This window comes from Callorhinchus milii, unplaced genomic scaffold, assembly GCF_018977255.1.
Source record: "Callorhinchus milii isolate IMCB2004 unplaced genomic scaffold, IMCB_Cmil_1.0 Scaffold27, whole genome shotgun sequence".
In the NCBI taxonomy this organism is placed as follows: Eukaryota; Metazoa; Chordata; class Chondrichthyes; order Chimaeriformes; family Callorhinchidae; genus Callorhinchus; species Callorhinchus milii.
The window spans coordinates 3,881,407-3,896,533 of record NW_024704768.1 but is presented as its reverse complement, the minus strand read 5'-3'; the positions used below and the strand labels follow the sequence as shown (position 1 = coordinate 3,896,533).

Genomic DNA, 15,127 nt, shown 5'->3' with positions numbered 1-15,127 from the left:
CGCACCGGAAACGCCGCTTCCACTTCCGGCGCCGGCCCGGCTGCGCGGCGGGAAGACGGGGAAGCCACGCCCCCCAGGCCACAGCCCCGCCCCCCAGGCCACAGCCCCGCCCCCTCCAGGCTACAGCCCCGCCCCCCCAGGGCACAGTCCCGCCCCTCCAGGACACAGCCCCGCCCCCCAGGTCACAGCCCCGCCCCCAGGACACAGCCCCGCCCCCCAAGGCCAAAGCCCCGCCCCCAGGACACAGCCCCGCCCCCCAGGCCACAGCTCCGCCCCCAGGACACAGCCCCACAGTCCCAAACCAATTACGAAACCAATCACGAGCGCTCACTGACCCGGAGAAGGTTTGGGATTATTGCTGTTCTCCTACAACAACCGTAAACCGGAGCTGAGGGAGAATCCGTCGGTCCTTAACCTTTATCAGATCAACGCTCCCCCCGTGTTCACCGTCCGCCTATTTCGTCCCTTTTCTCCCCGTTTCTTCCCCGTTTTCCTGTGCGCCGGGAGCTCCTTCTTTTGGCTCTTTTTTTAATCGCGGTCTTTCTCATCCACATTCGCGTCTGCCTTCCGCCTGGAAAATGTTCCTTCGGATTAATAGGTCGCCCGCCTCTCACTGTAATTGTTGTTACGACAATTATTCAGAGAGAAACCCCCTTCTCCTTTTTCCCCAGTAGCCTCGCGGGATCTTTAACATCCATGGAGGAGTGTCATGGGCATATTTTTTTTGGTGGGGGTGGGTGGGGGGAGAGTGAGGTTTAACGTCCCATCCAACGAGGCACCTCAGTGAATTTAGCGCTCGCACCTCGGGTCCCCAACAGCTGACCTGTGGTCGGACAGGGTTCGATTTGCTGGTGGATTAGGCGGATGAATAATTCAAGATTTAAATATGGGTTTAAATAATGTAATTAGCTCATTAATTCCGCCCGTTCAATGCTGAGTTTCACCATCAACGGTCGTGTTCGAATCCCCTCGCTCGCTGGCACCTGCCTTCCCCTCCGACCTCCTCAATCCTCGATCCCATCACACTGGCTCCTCCGCTGGTCCCTCGCCCCCTCCGCTCCACCGTTGCAGGTGGTGCAATTCACATGAATGGAGGGTAATTAAGTGAATGGAGGGGGAGAGGAGCAGTGATTAGAGGAGTTATGGAAGCTCACTTGGAGCGGGAACATCAGCCTTGACAGCGTTGGGTTGAATGGGCTGTTTCTGGGCTATAATGATCCAATTAAGAAGATTTCTTGATTGGGCAGAGAGGCGGCAAATGGAATTCAATGCGGACAAATGTGCAGTTAGACTTTTTGGGAGGTAGAAAGATATTAAATGGTGGCGGGGGGGGTAAATGTACCTGAATCCTTGAAGGTGGAAAGGCAGGTGGACAGAGCTGTCAAAAAAAGCTAATGGAATCTTAAGATTCTATAAATATAATTATCTATATACTAATAAAGACAAAATGACTGTGTCTCTCTGTCCACCAATAGCGCAATAACCATGATTTATACCATATCATCGGCAAGGTCTTGCATGGAGGAGTGTCATGGGCATATTTTTTTTGGTGGTGGTGGGGGGCAAACAATGGTTACATAAATTATAATACAATACAAAGCATAATAATACTGAAATCTACATTCCACATTGGATGCTTTGGTCGCGAGCGTAACCGGTAGAATATCAAAGCGAAGAGACAGTGCTGAACTTATACAAATTGTTAGTTAGGACCCGCAGTTGGAATATGGTATCCGGTATTGGTTACCCAACTTTAGGAACGATGTCAAGGCATCAGGACAGCTGGATAATACGCACACGGTGGTGGGGGTGGGGGAGGTTTGGAGTCTGTGTTACAACGGTATATTATGATATATATTTATTAATATCAGAAGTAACAAAGGGCATCTTTATGGCAGGTACATGACTTGAAAATTTCTGTGCCTCACACGAAGCCATGACACCTGTGGTTTCACAGCCCGGAACATTAGATCGCCGTCCTGGATGTCCGGATCCGTTTCCTCGGGGGATTAAAAACGATTCCCCTCGTCAACCTGACGTCCGCACTTCCGCTCGGTCACGTCTGTTCCTCCGCCCTGACCGAAGGTGACTGGAACAGGCCCGAATGACGTACAATTCCCGCTCTGCGCCTCGCAGAAGAACAGCGGCTGTCTCGGTTTGCGCGCGTGTTGGGTTTCCGTTCCCCCTTTTCGATCGAGGCACGAAGTTGAAGGTCCGACCAGCAGTGGCGAGAAAATCCTTGGCGTCGGGACATCTTCAAAACCCCGGTGCCCTCTGCGTCTGACGCGGCGGGGGTAGGGGTGGGGGAAACCTAAACGATCGGGCTTCTCTGGTTTAACAAGTAGCGCCGTAGGAGGCAAATCAAACGTTGGGGCATCAAAGTGTTTCTTCCGATCTTGTAAAATGTCACAGTAACAGCATCGAAGGCCAAGAGGGTGGGAATCTCCAATGAATTCTCATGTCCCGATGGTCACACACGCTACCATCCCGTACCCTTGTGCTTTTTTCTTTAATATGAATAAAACGTGTACATAGTACATATATTCTCCGTGTTAAAAGGCTAATAAATGTTCTCGCTGTTCGTTTATAGTACAATTTGAAGGCAGTCTCGCTTCAGGAACAAAGGATGACACGACTGCTTCTGCTCTACTCTAATGGGTTACCATATATAATGCAACATCAAGCCGGGCGGGTAAAAATGCAAGGCAAACACTCTGTTTCCTGGTTGTGTTGTTGTTGTTGTTGTTGTTGTTGCTGTTGTTGTTGTTGACGATGGCGGGGATTTGAAATCAATGGGAAATTTCACGCAGGCGAAAGGAGACCTCTTTCTACCTCTGTGACCTGCTGACACCCCCCCCCCCCCCTCCTCCTCCCTCCCCATATCCACCTGTCCGCTCTCGCTCCGCTCAGCGGGCTCCGGCCTGCCCCACCATCGGCGGTCAGGCCTTCAGCCTCTCTGCCCCCACATCCCTACAGTCCCTTCACCTCACCCCAATCCCTCCCTTGGCTCCTTCAAGGCACATTTCAAGACCATCCTCTTCGACCAACTGCGCCATCGGTCACTCTCCTACCCCCAACCTCCCCGCCCTCCAACCCCTCCTGATCCCAACACCCAGCTTGGGTCCAAATTCCTGACTGTCCAGGGCCTTGGGAGGTCTTCCCGATGTGAAGGGCTGTCATGTCTTGTTGTTCTTCCTTCCGCTCCCTTGCAATAATCCTAACCAGAAAACCTGCTTCCCCACCCCGTGGCCTCTGCCATGCACGACCTCTGACCCACACAGACCCTAAACCCCATAAAGGCACCCTATGACCCCTGACCCCCACCCTCCCAATAAACTGTTTGATAAGTCTCTTATTCCTTTGTTTTTATGAAGGTCTGACAACGGCTTTAGAGCAAACAATCCTCAACAACAATCGGAGTAAAGGGGCAAAATTCTGTGACAAAACTCAACGACATTGAAACCACCCCCACCCCATCTCTACCCCACCTTCCCCCCCCCCCACCACCATCCCCCCCCTAACTTTGACACAACGGGAGGACCTGAAGCCAACTCAAGGCTTCTAGCCGGCCACCACTGTCGTTCTTACCAATTGCAAAGCCGGTGCCATTTTTATTGGCGGGCAGTTAAGCATTTGGATTTCCATCTTGCTTAGCGACGTCTTGGTTTGGGGAATGGATGGGTCCATCTGAAAACACCAACAAGTTAGCGTTTGGCACAGCGTGGCTCAACGGGGGGAAAATTCACTTCTCTTTGAGATGTTATTCAGAAGATCCAATTGAGTCGCTCTCTCTCTCTCTTTGTCTCTCGCGCTCGCTCTCTGGTCAGGAAAGTGTCCCGCATGACGTCAGTCTTGGCGTCTCTCTCAAATTGGGACACTAAGTTTCGAACCCCGACGTGAATAAAGGCCCATGTGAAGGTCTTTCCTCTTCCTGGCATTAGAGTTTCAATCTCGCACAGTGCGTATAAGTAGAAGGTTATAGTACAGTATCTCCGGTGAATAGACGCCAAAGCAACATTTAAAAAAAACACACACAATAAAGTAGATTGGTCAACCCATCCCTTGGTGTAGCTCCAGTCACCTTATGTTTAGCTACTGAATTACAGGGAGAGGGTTGGAGCCTACATTCAGAACAGTTTGACTCAGTTCCCCCCCGTTTCGGAGGTCAGAAGGGCTTGGCAAAGTTTGTATCGTAAGTAAAGGCTTGTGTGTGTGGGGGCAAAGTGGGGTGTGGGGGTGTGGGGGCGCGGGGGGGGGCATTATTCCACAGTTTTGCCTTAAAAATGAAGAATTGTGGATTATAAATTCCTCAATTCACTTCCGCCCACACGACACACAGTCACTACACTTTACAGTGTGCCCTGTGAAGCGCTTTGGGACGTCTCCACGACGAGATAAGGTGCTGTACCAAATGCGAGGGTTAGTATTAAAATTATTATTATTATTATTATTATCATTTGGAACAAGTTCTTGGAATCAGGACACTGATAAAAATAATAATACGAATCCTGACGCAGCGCCTCATCACGTCTTCAAGACGTCTCAAAGCGCTTCACAGGATACACTGTAAAGTGGAGTGACTGTGTATTTTGTGGGCGAAACATGGCAGCCAATTCACTGCGCACAGCGACGTCCCATCTGATCTCTTGGAAGGAACCATCTAAAACTACAAGCTTCTCATCAAAAAGACGGAGAAGGGGGTAGAAACTCGGGGGGTGGGGGTGGGGGGGTGGAGGTGGGAATAGGCTGTTATTAACCCCGGGAACAGGAAGGGTGGTTGAAGCCAGGGGTTCAATGAACGCAACAGCTGGACGCTATGAAGGTTGGGTGGGGCGGGGTGGGGGAGTCTTTGGGGGGTGGGGGGTGTGGGGTGATAGTAGGGGCTGGTGTTTTGGAAGGGTGAGGTGCGATGGGCGGAAACAAACACTTTCTTCACCCAAAACGATGTTGGGGTCTCGAGAACCGGGATAGCTGCCCCAAACGATGGGCAATTTGATGGGTCTCTCTCTCTGCACTCAACGCCCACTCTGAAACCGCTTCCGAAGGCTCCTTGATCCTTCCCGCCTTCTGCGTTTCTCCACGGGGAACGATTCAGACACACGGGGGGAGAGAGAGAGAGAGAGAGAGAGAGAGAGAGAGAGAGAGAGGGGGGAGAAGGGGGAGAGGAGAGAGAGAGAGAGAGAGAGTGTGTGGGGGGTGAGGGGGTGATTTGTTACCAGTCTAGATGGCTTTGAGTCCCTGGTTGTTCAGTCATGTTAAGACCATTTTCTTGAAGGCTGTAAAATATTCTGATTATTTTTTATAACCCTCCCCCACCCCCCAACCCCCACCTTCAGAATAACACCAACAAAAAGGGGCTCACGCCCACAATCAAATTTCCGCCCCCTCCCCCCTCCTCCCCCCGCCGGGCGAGACGGACTATTATTAACCGTCGCTCCAACACGTGTGGCTTTAACGTTTGGCCCACAAAACGCGCAGTCACTACACTTTACGGGGGATCCTGTGAAGCGCTTCGAGAGTCTCAAAGACGTGATAAGGCGCCGGGTCAAATGCCGGGATTATTGTCATTAATAAAGGGGGGAAGAGGGGGAGAATCATGGAATATTACAGCACAGAAGGAGGTCATTCGGCGCATCGCCGCCCATTCTGTCCCATTCCCCCCCACCACACCCCCCCCCCCTCCCGCCGCCCACTGCCCCCGCTCTTACCCCATATCTTCCCAATTTTTTTCCTCTTCAAACACCTCTTCCGATTCCCTTTGGAAAGTTGTTATTGAATGGGTTTCCAACTTCCCGTTTCAGGCTATGGGTTCCAGACCGTAACAGGTCAAAGCGATGGGGGCCCCAAAGTAAACCAAAAACGGGTGGAAACGAGATAAAAAAAAAGCCAAAATATAACTTCCCCCCTTTTTTTGGGATGTCAAACGATGAGCTCGGATGAGAGAGAGAGAGAGAGAGAGAGAAAGAGAGAGAGAGAAAGAGAGAGAGGGACGGAGGAGGAGAGAGAGAGAGAGACGGGGAGAGGGAGAGAGGATTCCTAGCATTTCGTTTCGCTCAAAGTTAGCGTGAATGGCGAGCGTTTCCTGAAGGTCTCAACCCCTGAAGCCGCCATTTTGTTTCTTCATTTGGTTGGATCGTGGACTGTTCGGCTCCCAATTGGGTCATCGGATGGCGTGGCAGGCGTCCTCTCGAGGGGTTGGTTTGAAATGGCTTTCAAGCACTCATCCCCCCACCCCGAGCGCTTTGTGGGGGAGAGGTGTGGGAGGGTGGGGGGGGGGTGAGGGGGGAGAGGTGTGGGGTGAGGTCTACACTCAACTCTCCTTCATTTATTCATTCATTCATTTTCTTTTTTGTTTTCCTTCCTTCCTCCCTCCCCTCTCGCTGGTTGACCGGTGAGATAAGTGTGTGGTTGTGGCGGCTCTGACTGTGAAGTCACCGCCATCAGCAGGTGAAGTCCTCAAAAGTGTTGCGAGGCGGGTGATGAGGTAGCATGTTGGCTGTGTAGGACATGCCGGTGGGATGTCCTCTCAGGCTCTCGCACGGATTCTACGGAAACACACACAACACACACACAACAGCCCGTCAACCTTAGCTCTCGTCACCATCGGGCCTCAGCCTCTCTGCTCCCCACCCCACCCTTTGGAACTCAATCTCTCCGCCTCACCCTCTCTCCCTCCCTCCCTCCTTCCCTCCAAGCCCTTGCTCCCCCCCCCCCCCCCCACCCCTACCTCCTAACCCCTCTACCAACTTGTCCGCTCCCTCCGCTCGGCGGGCTCCGGGCCAGCTCCACGTCCCCCAGCCCAGCCCTGCCCGCCCCACCCCAGACACGATGGGGAGAGAGAGAGAGAGAGAGAGAGAGAGAGAGCGAGATAGAGAGAGAGCAGGGGAATGGGGAAGAGAATGAGGAGGAGGGAGAACGGAGATGGGTACTTGCATGGCGTTTGATGTCGTCCAGGCTCAGTGTGACCCCTTTGTCGTTGTTGTTTCGTTTCTGTTGCTTTCCCATTCGCAAAACCCCGCACATCTTGTGCTTTAGCACCTGTCGGTCAAACACGAGGGGCGGGTCAGCCCTCACCTCGCAGCCCAAGACCCTCACCTCCCCTCTCTTCCCGGCTCAACTGGTTCTTGTCCACCGTCGGAGGCCGCACTCTCAGAAACTCCATCGCTCTCTCCCTCAATCCCTCCCCCCTCACCCTCTTCCTGCCCCATCTTCAAGTCGTGCCTGAAGACCTTCCTCTTCGAATGTGGTTACGGTCACCTCCCCCCCACCTTCCTCGCTCCCTCCCTCCCTCCTCCTGGCTTGGCCTTGTGGCTCCGCCATTGTTAAGCGCCATTGTCAACATCCAATTCGTGCCCGTTCTTACCTCCCACCGGCTCCACGAAGCCTTACCTCGTAAACGTAGTCAAAGAGTTCGAGGATGGTCAGTAGGCTGGCCCCGATGAACAGACCCATTTGCCCCCCGATGTCACCTTGGAGCAGAAAGCAATTTGGGTTTCGGGAGTTGGAGAGAAACACCATTAACCCCCCCCCCCACAGGTGTGAACTCACACCCACTCCCTCACACACAAGACGCAAGGCTAGACTTAACCGGGGGCAGTCTGGTCACTGAACCCTCAGAGTCTCCTTGTCTTTTAAGAGGGAGCTTGATGTGTCCAGAAGGGAGAGGGGGATAAAGGGTTCAGGAGGTGAAAAGAGGGGTTTAGGAGGGGGGAATAGAGGGCTGTGGGAGAGGGAAATGGAGGGGTTTAGGAGGGGTGAATAGAGGGGTGTGGGAGAGGCGGATAGCGTGTGTTACGGTCAGCTCCCCCATGTGAAGCCCTCCTGACATTTTTAGATGACAGCCATAATCCCGCAGCCTCCGATGGACAAGCTCTTGCCGGGGTCTGAGCTCGTTTACCTCATTAGCAACGAGAACCGAGCAACATCTTGACTTGGTGAAACGCGACCGCCAGCGAGAGAGCGAGAGAGTGAGAGCGAGAGAGAGAGAGAGAGAGAGAGAGAGAGCGCGAATCCTGGTTATTTCTGGGGCCATCGTTACGAGAGGCGAGAGCAATTGCAGGAACAGATTCGTGCCTCCGTTATCAATTGCTCCGCGCCAATCTGTCGCGCTCAGCCTCGGCAGCACGGGAGGAGGCCATTCGGCCCATCGTGCCCTGCGCCGGCTCTTTGGATCAGCTACACATGATTTACGTCCAACTTATTCCAGTAATAATAGGATATTCAGCGGGACTTTGGGGCCGGGAGATCGGGGCACAACTCAGGACGTTGTACGATGAGTCTTAACCTTGTCGGAGAAAAGAAAAGAAGCGAATTAGCCGAGAGACCGGAACGAGAAACTCCAAGCTCACCTAACAGCCCGGCCACTTCGTAAGCTTTTTTCTGTTCGATGGTCTCGTAGTTCAAAGCCTCGAAGAAAATATCCAGCACCAAAATATTCTCCCTGACGCCGAGGAAATAAGAAGTCACGTCAACTCGGGTGGGTGCGACTGACTGACAATCGGACGGTGATCGGTCCAGCGTCTCCTCGTCGCAAACCGTCCTCGCTCCAACACACACTCGCGCCGCCAAAGGCTCGCTCACAGGTTGCTCTGCATTCCCTTGAATTCACGTCCTCCGCCCCGCCTTGCCCTCCCCGCCTTCAGCCTCTCTGCCCCCACCGTCTAGAACTCCATCTCACCATCCCTCTGACTCGCTCCCCCCCCACTCCCATTCCTTGCCTCGTTCAAGACCCTCCTCTTCGACCGTGCCTCCGGTCACCCCCTCCTACCCCCGCTCTCCCCGCCCTCCTGATCCCAACCATCGAGCTCTTCGGGACGCTACCCTACGTGAGGGGCGCTGTTGTTGTGGTTGGGGGAGAGAGAGAGAGAGAGAGAGAGAGATTGAGGTACTCACCCAATATAATCTTCAGACTTGTTGTATTTCTTGGCCAGGTATTTAGCTGAGGCTTTGCTGGGGATCTTGACCATGGACAGTTCTTTGCCGTATCTCGTCATATTGCAGGGTGTCTCGCACGTGCAGAAGACACTGTCCTTCTCCACCAGGAAATCTGTGCGTGATAGTGACACACACAAAACCCAGTGACACACACACACACACAGCGATTGGCAACTGAGATACCAGGATGGGTGTGAGCGGATGAAAAAGGGAGCGGGGAGGTGGGTGGTGGGTGGTGGGTGGGGGGGGCGAGTGGTGACTAGTTGGTGGCTCTTCCAAAGAGCAGCACAGCCCCGATGGGCCTAATGGCCTCCTTCTGTGCTGTAAGATTCCAGGTGACATTAGGCGAACCTATAACCTCTCTTTGTTCCCCCAAGGAATTTCCTTGGTGTTTAGGGATTTTCCGCCTGGAACCTACCCCCATTTACCCGGTCGATGTCCCATTTTTTGGGGAGTGTCCAAAATGTAGCCCATTCGGCCTTAATCTTGACAACAGCTTCTCTGCTCGTTCCCTTAAGAAACCGACGAAGGGGTGGGGGGGGGGGGAATGACTTTGGAGTATAGACTGAACCCCAGCCGTTTGCTAGACGGTAAGTCCACTTCCTGCCACCAGCGCTGACTTCCTTTTGCCTGCAACCTGACCCTCCGGAAGTGAAAGGGACGGCAAATTTGTATTTTGCCGTCAAGTGGGCTGCCCATTCCTATTGGCTCCAACGGGGCTATAGGGCGGTGAAACTCAACCTGACTAACTCAAGATGTCCTCTTACCAAGGGCTGGGTCTGCACACTCCTTATACTGTTCCGGCGTACAATACGGAGCATCACCTAAAGAAGCCAAGACAGAGACAGTCAGGACGAGGGTCTTAATATCTCCCGGTGGTCAAGGGCCCACCCCGCCTCGCAAGCGAGAGCACCCGGGTTCGATTCCCGGGCGGGTCAGGTCCGGGCGAGACCCTTAGTCAAGTTTTCCTAGATTTTTATTAACTCAGGGGTATGGAGGCGGTTAATTTGGAGTTGAGGTACAGATCTATACAGATATATAAAGCCTAAATAATGTAGACTGACATCGCCTGCCTTGTTTTACTTGCTCAGCCTCTCCTCGATAGACGATCACAACAATAGTAATAATCCTGGCATTTCATACAGCGCCTCATCACGTCTTCGAGAGGTCCCACAGCGCTTCGCGGGACACACTGTAAAGTGCAGTGACTGTGTATATTGTGGGTCAAACACGGCAGCCAATTGCGCCCGGCGACGTCCCCACAGACAGTCGTAGTCGAGCGATTGAGCAAATTTATTTGGGGGATTTATAACAATAATAATAATAATAATCGATTGTCGGCCAGGAGACGGGGGAGAGAGAGAGAGAGAAACCTAATTGTCATTCATTATTACTAATTGTTACTAATTATTGTTAATTGTGACTCAGTTCTGTGAGTGATTACCTGGCATGTGCACCATCCGGCAGTTACAGTTCTCCACCAGATACCGGGTCTCACAGTCGATCCTGCAAGCAGTGATGCTGTACGTGTCAAAGAAGTCCGAGTCCATTGGCGTGGACTTGCAATCACCCCAAGGTGGGGGCAGGTATCTCAGCTGAGAGTGGGGTGGGAGGGGAGGGGGTGGGGGTGGGAGACGAGGAGGAAACGACAGAGATCTGTCAATAAAATGCCTCGTAATTCCCTTAGTGATTCCCTATGTCAGACACCAACCCCCGCACGCCCCCCCCCACCCCACCCTTCACCCCGGCTGACCAGAGAGAAAAAAAAAATCCAGCTCTTTCCGCGTCCCGACCTTCCCGCCCCACGTTCCCGGGAGGAAGGATTCTTCCTGAGTCCCCGGAGTCTCGGGGTCGCGCCTGCCCTTACCCGCTGCTCCTGACAGGCAACGAAGGTCTGGAAGCCGGGAGGAACACCGAAGCCCAGCTGGTCGATGAAAGGCGGCTCACTCTGACTGTGGATCTGCACCTTGATTCCCGCCTCGAAGGAGGTCTCGTCTGTGGGAAGAACAGGGACGTCAGCCTGACTCAGCCCCTCACTCGCTGTCTCTCTCGCGCGCTCTCTCTCTCTCTCTCTCTCTCTCTCTCACTCTCCCGCCCTCGCCTCTGGGTGGGTCAGCTCCTTGGGACGTCCTCCCGACGTGAGAGGCGCTTTACGAATGCTGTTGTTGTTCGGACGGAGTTTCTCTCAATGGCTATCACTCTACACCAGTTGCTCTTGCTCTCATTCTCTCTCTCTCATCTCTCTCTCTCTTTCTCTCTCCCTCTCCAACAAGCCAAAGCCCCGATGGGTGGGGTGGCCCAGGCTGTGTGCTTTTCTTGAGCTGGGTTGACTTCAACAATTACCCCAACGTACACTCTGGGCTCCCCCCCCACACACCCCCCACCCACCACCTCCAAAAGCCTTGGCTGGTTTGGTTTGCGTGGGGTTGGTTTGGCTGCTCTTAAGCACAGTGACCTCGGAGCGCCGACTATCATCATTATTATCATTTGTATTCGACAACGGCGCCCGATCGCGTCTTCCGAGACGTCTCGAAGCGCTTCGCCGAGTGTCTGCGCGCGCGCGCGTGTGTACGTCTGTGGAGTCTTACCTAAGGTTTCGCCCTGACCTGCCCCGTCCGGGAATCGAACCCGGGTCCCTCTGGCTTGCGAGGCGAGCGCAGATGTGATCTGCAGACGCGCAGGGCGTCGCGCATCTGCTATGTTTGCAAAACACTTCGAAGGAGAAGCTGACGTGTTGGCCCCCAGACCAGGAGAAAAAGAAATAACAAAATAAATTTCATAATTTCAAACTCCGCTCACACCCACACCGCCGGCCCGTACGCAAATCCCGCTGTGAGCTGCCGATTAATTATAGGCCAGGCTTTCACGTCACTGTTAAATAATAATAGTTTCAGGCGACGAGATGAGAGGATGTGAGAGCTAATGCGATGTTCATCTCTTGCCAATTTCAATGCCCGGGAGAGCGCGAGAGAGAGAGAGAGAGAGAGCGAGAGAGAGCGCGCGAGAGAGAGAGAGAGAGAAAGAGAGAGAGAAACACTCGCACATAACTAAACGAGACGAGGCAAAGATTGTGAGGGTTTTCATAGCGTTTGCGAAGGCGAGTGATGTCTGGAATCTGCCGTCGCCATCCGCCGTGATCACGAGGCAACGCATTCCCTGGAATTGCTTTAAATACTAATGATGATGATGATAATAATAATAATAATCCTCGCATTTGATACAGTGCCTCGTCACGCCTTCGAGAACGCCTCAAAGCGCTTCACGGGATGTCCTGCGAAGTGTAGCGACTGCGTGTTTTGCGGGTGAAAGGCGGCGGCCGATCGCGCCCGGCGACGTCCCCACAAACAGTCGTGGGTTGAGTGACCACATTATTATTATTATTATTTGAAAGGGATTATTACCCCCGGAAAAGCGATCCGCAGATCGACTAACAACTCGAGTTCCTACTGACTGCCGGTAAACAAAGACGTGTGTGTGCGTGTGTGTGTGCGTGTGTGTGTGCATGTGTGTGTGTGTGTGTGTGGGGGGGGGGGGGGGGGGAGTAAGGAAACTTGCCCAACATTTCGCCCCGAATTGTCAAGAGCTTTGGTACATCCCCTCCGCTGTGAGAGACCCTGTGTAAGTCCCGATTATATCGTATATTATGCCTTTAAGACGTACACTTCAGTGTGTCAGCCTTGGCTCAGACGGTACCACTCTCCCCTCCGAATCCAAAATAATAGTGGGTTCAATCCCCAGGTCAGGGCTTGAGTTCGCACACAGTCACAGTCCAATAATAATAACCTTGCATTTGACACGGCGCCTTACCACGTCTTCGAGACGTCTCAGGGAATCGGGAGTGGCCGGCAAGGGGGGATAACACGAAGGGGATAACAACAGAATAATATTCCTTCAGTTCGATGGAGTCAGAGACTATAATGTCCAAACAGTTGAAGGATAATTGCCGTCTGTTTGTGGGCAAATGCAGCAGCCAATTTGCGAACAACATGGTCTCGCGCACAGCCAAAGGGGATGTACGTTGTCACATCAGGTTCCCATCACGGAACACCGCGCCGGGTCCCGCTGAGCGGTACAAGCCAAGAAAGCCGACGGCCAAATTTAACCGCAGCAATAACCCTCGCGTCTCGAAGCGCTTCGCGCGGCACGGGCCGTAAAGTGCAGCGACTGACTGCGTATTTTGCGGGCGAAACGCGGCAGCCGGTCGCGCCCAGCGGCGTTCCCCCGCAGACAAGTCGTGGATTGAGTGGCGGAATCATTATTATTATTTTTTTTTGGAGGGACTATTACCCCACACACCCCCCCCTACCCCGGAAAAGCCATCCGCCAATCGACTAACAAGCGGGTTCCTGCTGGGTAAACAGAGGCGTGTGTGAGTGCGCGTGTGGCTGTGCGTGCGGGGAGTAAGGAAACTTTGCTGAAGGTTTCGCCCTGACTCGACCCGCCCGGGAATCGACCCGGGTCCTCTGGCTTGCGAGGCGAGGGGTCCAACCCCTGAGCTACAGGGGCTGTGGGGTGCGAGGCGAGGGGTCTAACCCCTGAGCTACGGGGATGTGGCTTGTGAGGCGAGGGGTCTAACCCCTGAGCTACAGGGGCTGTGGGGTGCGAGGCGAGGGGTCTAACCCCTGAGCTACAGGGGCTGTGGGGTGCGAGGCGAGGGGTCTAACCCCTGAGCTACGGGGGCTGTGGGGTGCGAGGCGAGGGGTCTAACCCCTGAGCTACAGGGGCTGTGGGGTGCGAGGCGAGGGGTCTAACCCCTGAGCTACGGGGACTGTGGCTTGTGAGGCGAGGGGTCTAACCCCTGAGCTACAGAGGCTGTGGGGTGCGAGGCGAGGGGTCTAACCCCTGAGCTACAGGGGATGTGGGGTGCGAGGCGAGGGTCTAACCCCTGAGCTACAGGGGCTGTGGGGTGCGAGGCGAGGGTCTAACCCCTGAGCTACAGGGGCTGTGGGGTGCGAGGCGAGGGGTCTAACCCTGAGCTACAGGGGATGTGGGGTGCGAGGCGAGGGGTCTAACCCCTGAGCTACAGGGGCTGTGGGGTGCGAGGCGAGGGTCTAACCCCTGAGCTACAGGGGCTGTGGGGTGCGAGGCGAGGGGTCTAACCCCTGAGCTACAGGGGCTGTGGGGTGCGAGGCGAGGGGTCTAACCCCTGAGCTACAGGGGACTCTCCAGGTTGGTCTCTGTCACTGACAAACTTTGCGGCCGAGGAGAAGGGCCCATATGCTGCAAAATCAACCAATTACCCAAGTCAATGGGTTTGCGTCAGTTGAGCAAATAAATTAAGAGCTCAGTAAAGCCGCTACAGCTCCAAGCAACGATCAAGGAGTCAACTCAAGACGGAGGTAGATAAATATTTGTTAGGTCAGGGTATTAAGGGATATGGGGCAAGGGCGGGAAACCTGGACATGAGGAGGCCATTCAACCCCTCGAGCGTGTTCCGCCATTCTCTGTACCCTCGACTCCAATTGCCCTCCTTTGCCCCGAATCCCCTCGATCCCCTGAGCTGACAAACATCTCCCCGCCTCAGGCTGGACAATGTGAACAAGATCCACATCTGAACGCTGTAGACTCTCTGTCAACCGCAAGGATTATTAATTGAAAGGGAAGGGAGTTCCTCTCTCTCTTTCTCTCTCCCTCTCTCTCTTTCTCTCTCCCTCTCTCTCTTTCTCTCTCCCTCTCTCTCCTTCTCTCTCTCCTCTCCCCCACCACCCCCCCCACTCGGGGTTCCAGGCTGACAATCCCTCCAGCTCAACGATCCACTCCAGCTTGGCAGCCATGATGTGCGAAAGCCCTTGAAATCTTTTGAGGGGATGCAGCGCTGGGAGAACCTCAGCTCCTCCCCACCCCACCCCCGTCCCACGCTTTTTGGGGGAGCTAATGGACGTTAACGGGCCGGTAACTTTGCGGAGAGCTTGTCAACGTGACACCGTAACTCGCCGATGCGCTATCTACCGGGGAAGTCATGTTAACGATCCAAGTTTACGTTCGCCTACAAAACACAGTCACTACACTTTGCGGTGTAGCCTGCGACGTGCACTGAGATGCTCGCCTGACGCGATTATTACCCCTTTTCTAGGCGGGGTCTGACCCCGAGCCAGGGTGGAGAGGGAGGGAGAGAGGGAGGGAGGTGTGGGGTTGGGGGAGAAGGAGGCAGATGGGGGCTGGCGAGGGGAGGGAGGGAGGTGGGGGGCTGGTG

General features: G+C 54.1%; 1 protein-coding gene across 2 annotated transcripts in view; it reads right to left on the bottom strand.

Annotated features, from left to right (window-relative positions):
• Nucleotides 1-6,347: 6,347 nt before the first annotated feature.
• Nucleotides 6,348-15,127, bottom strand: part of asic1b (acid-sensing (proton-gated) ion channel 1b) — a 32,020-nt gene continuing 23,240 nt past the window's right edge. For both annotated transcript variants that reach the window (XM_042344276.1, XM_042344277.1), the window contains exons 4-11: nt 10,802-10,929; nt 10,379-10,529; nt 9,702-9,758; nt 8,893-9,046; nt 8,349-8,440; nt 7,390-7,469; nt 6,934-7,038; nt 6,348-6,545 (exon numbers count right to left, since the gene is read on the bottom strand). In XM_042344276.1, the coding sequence (XP_042200210.1) occupies nt 6,441-6,545; nt 6,934-7,038; nt 7,390-7,469; nt 8,349-8,440; nt 8,893-9,046; nt 9,702-9,758; nt 10,379-10,529; nt 10,802-10,929 (872 nt within the window). In that variant the 3' untranslated portion in view covers nt 6,348-6,440. The remainder of the gene's footprint in view (nt 6,546-6,933; nt 7,039-7,389; nt 7,470-8,348; nt 8,441-8,892; nt 9,047-9,701; nt 9,759-10,378; nt 10,530-10,801; nt 10,930-15,127) is intronic.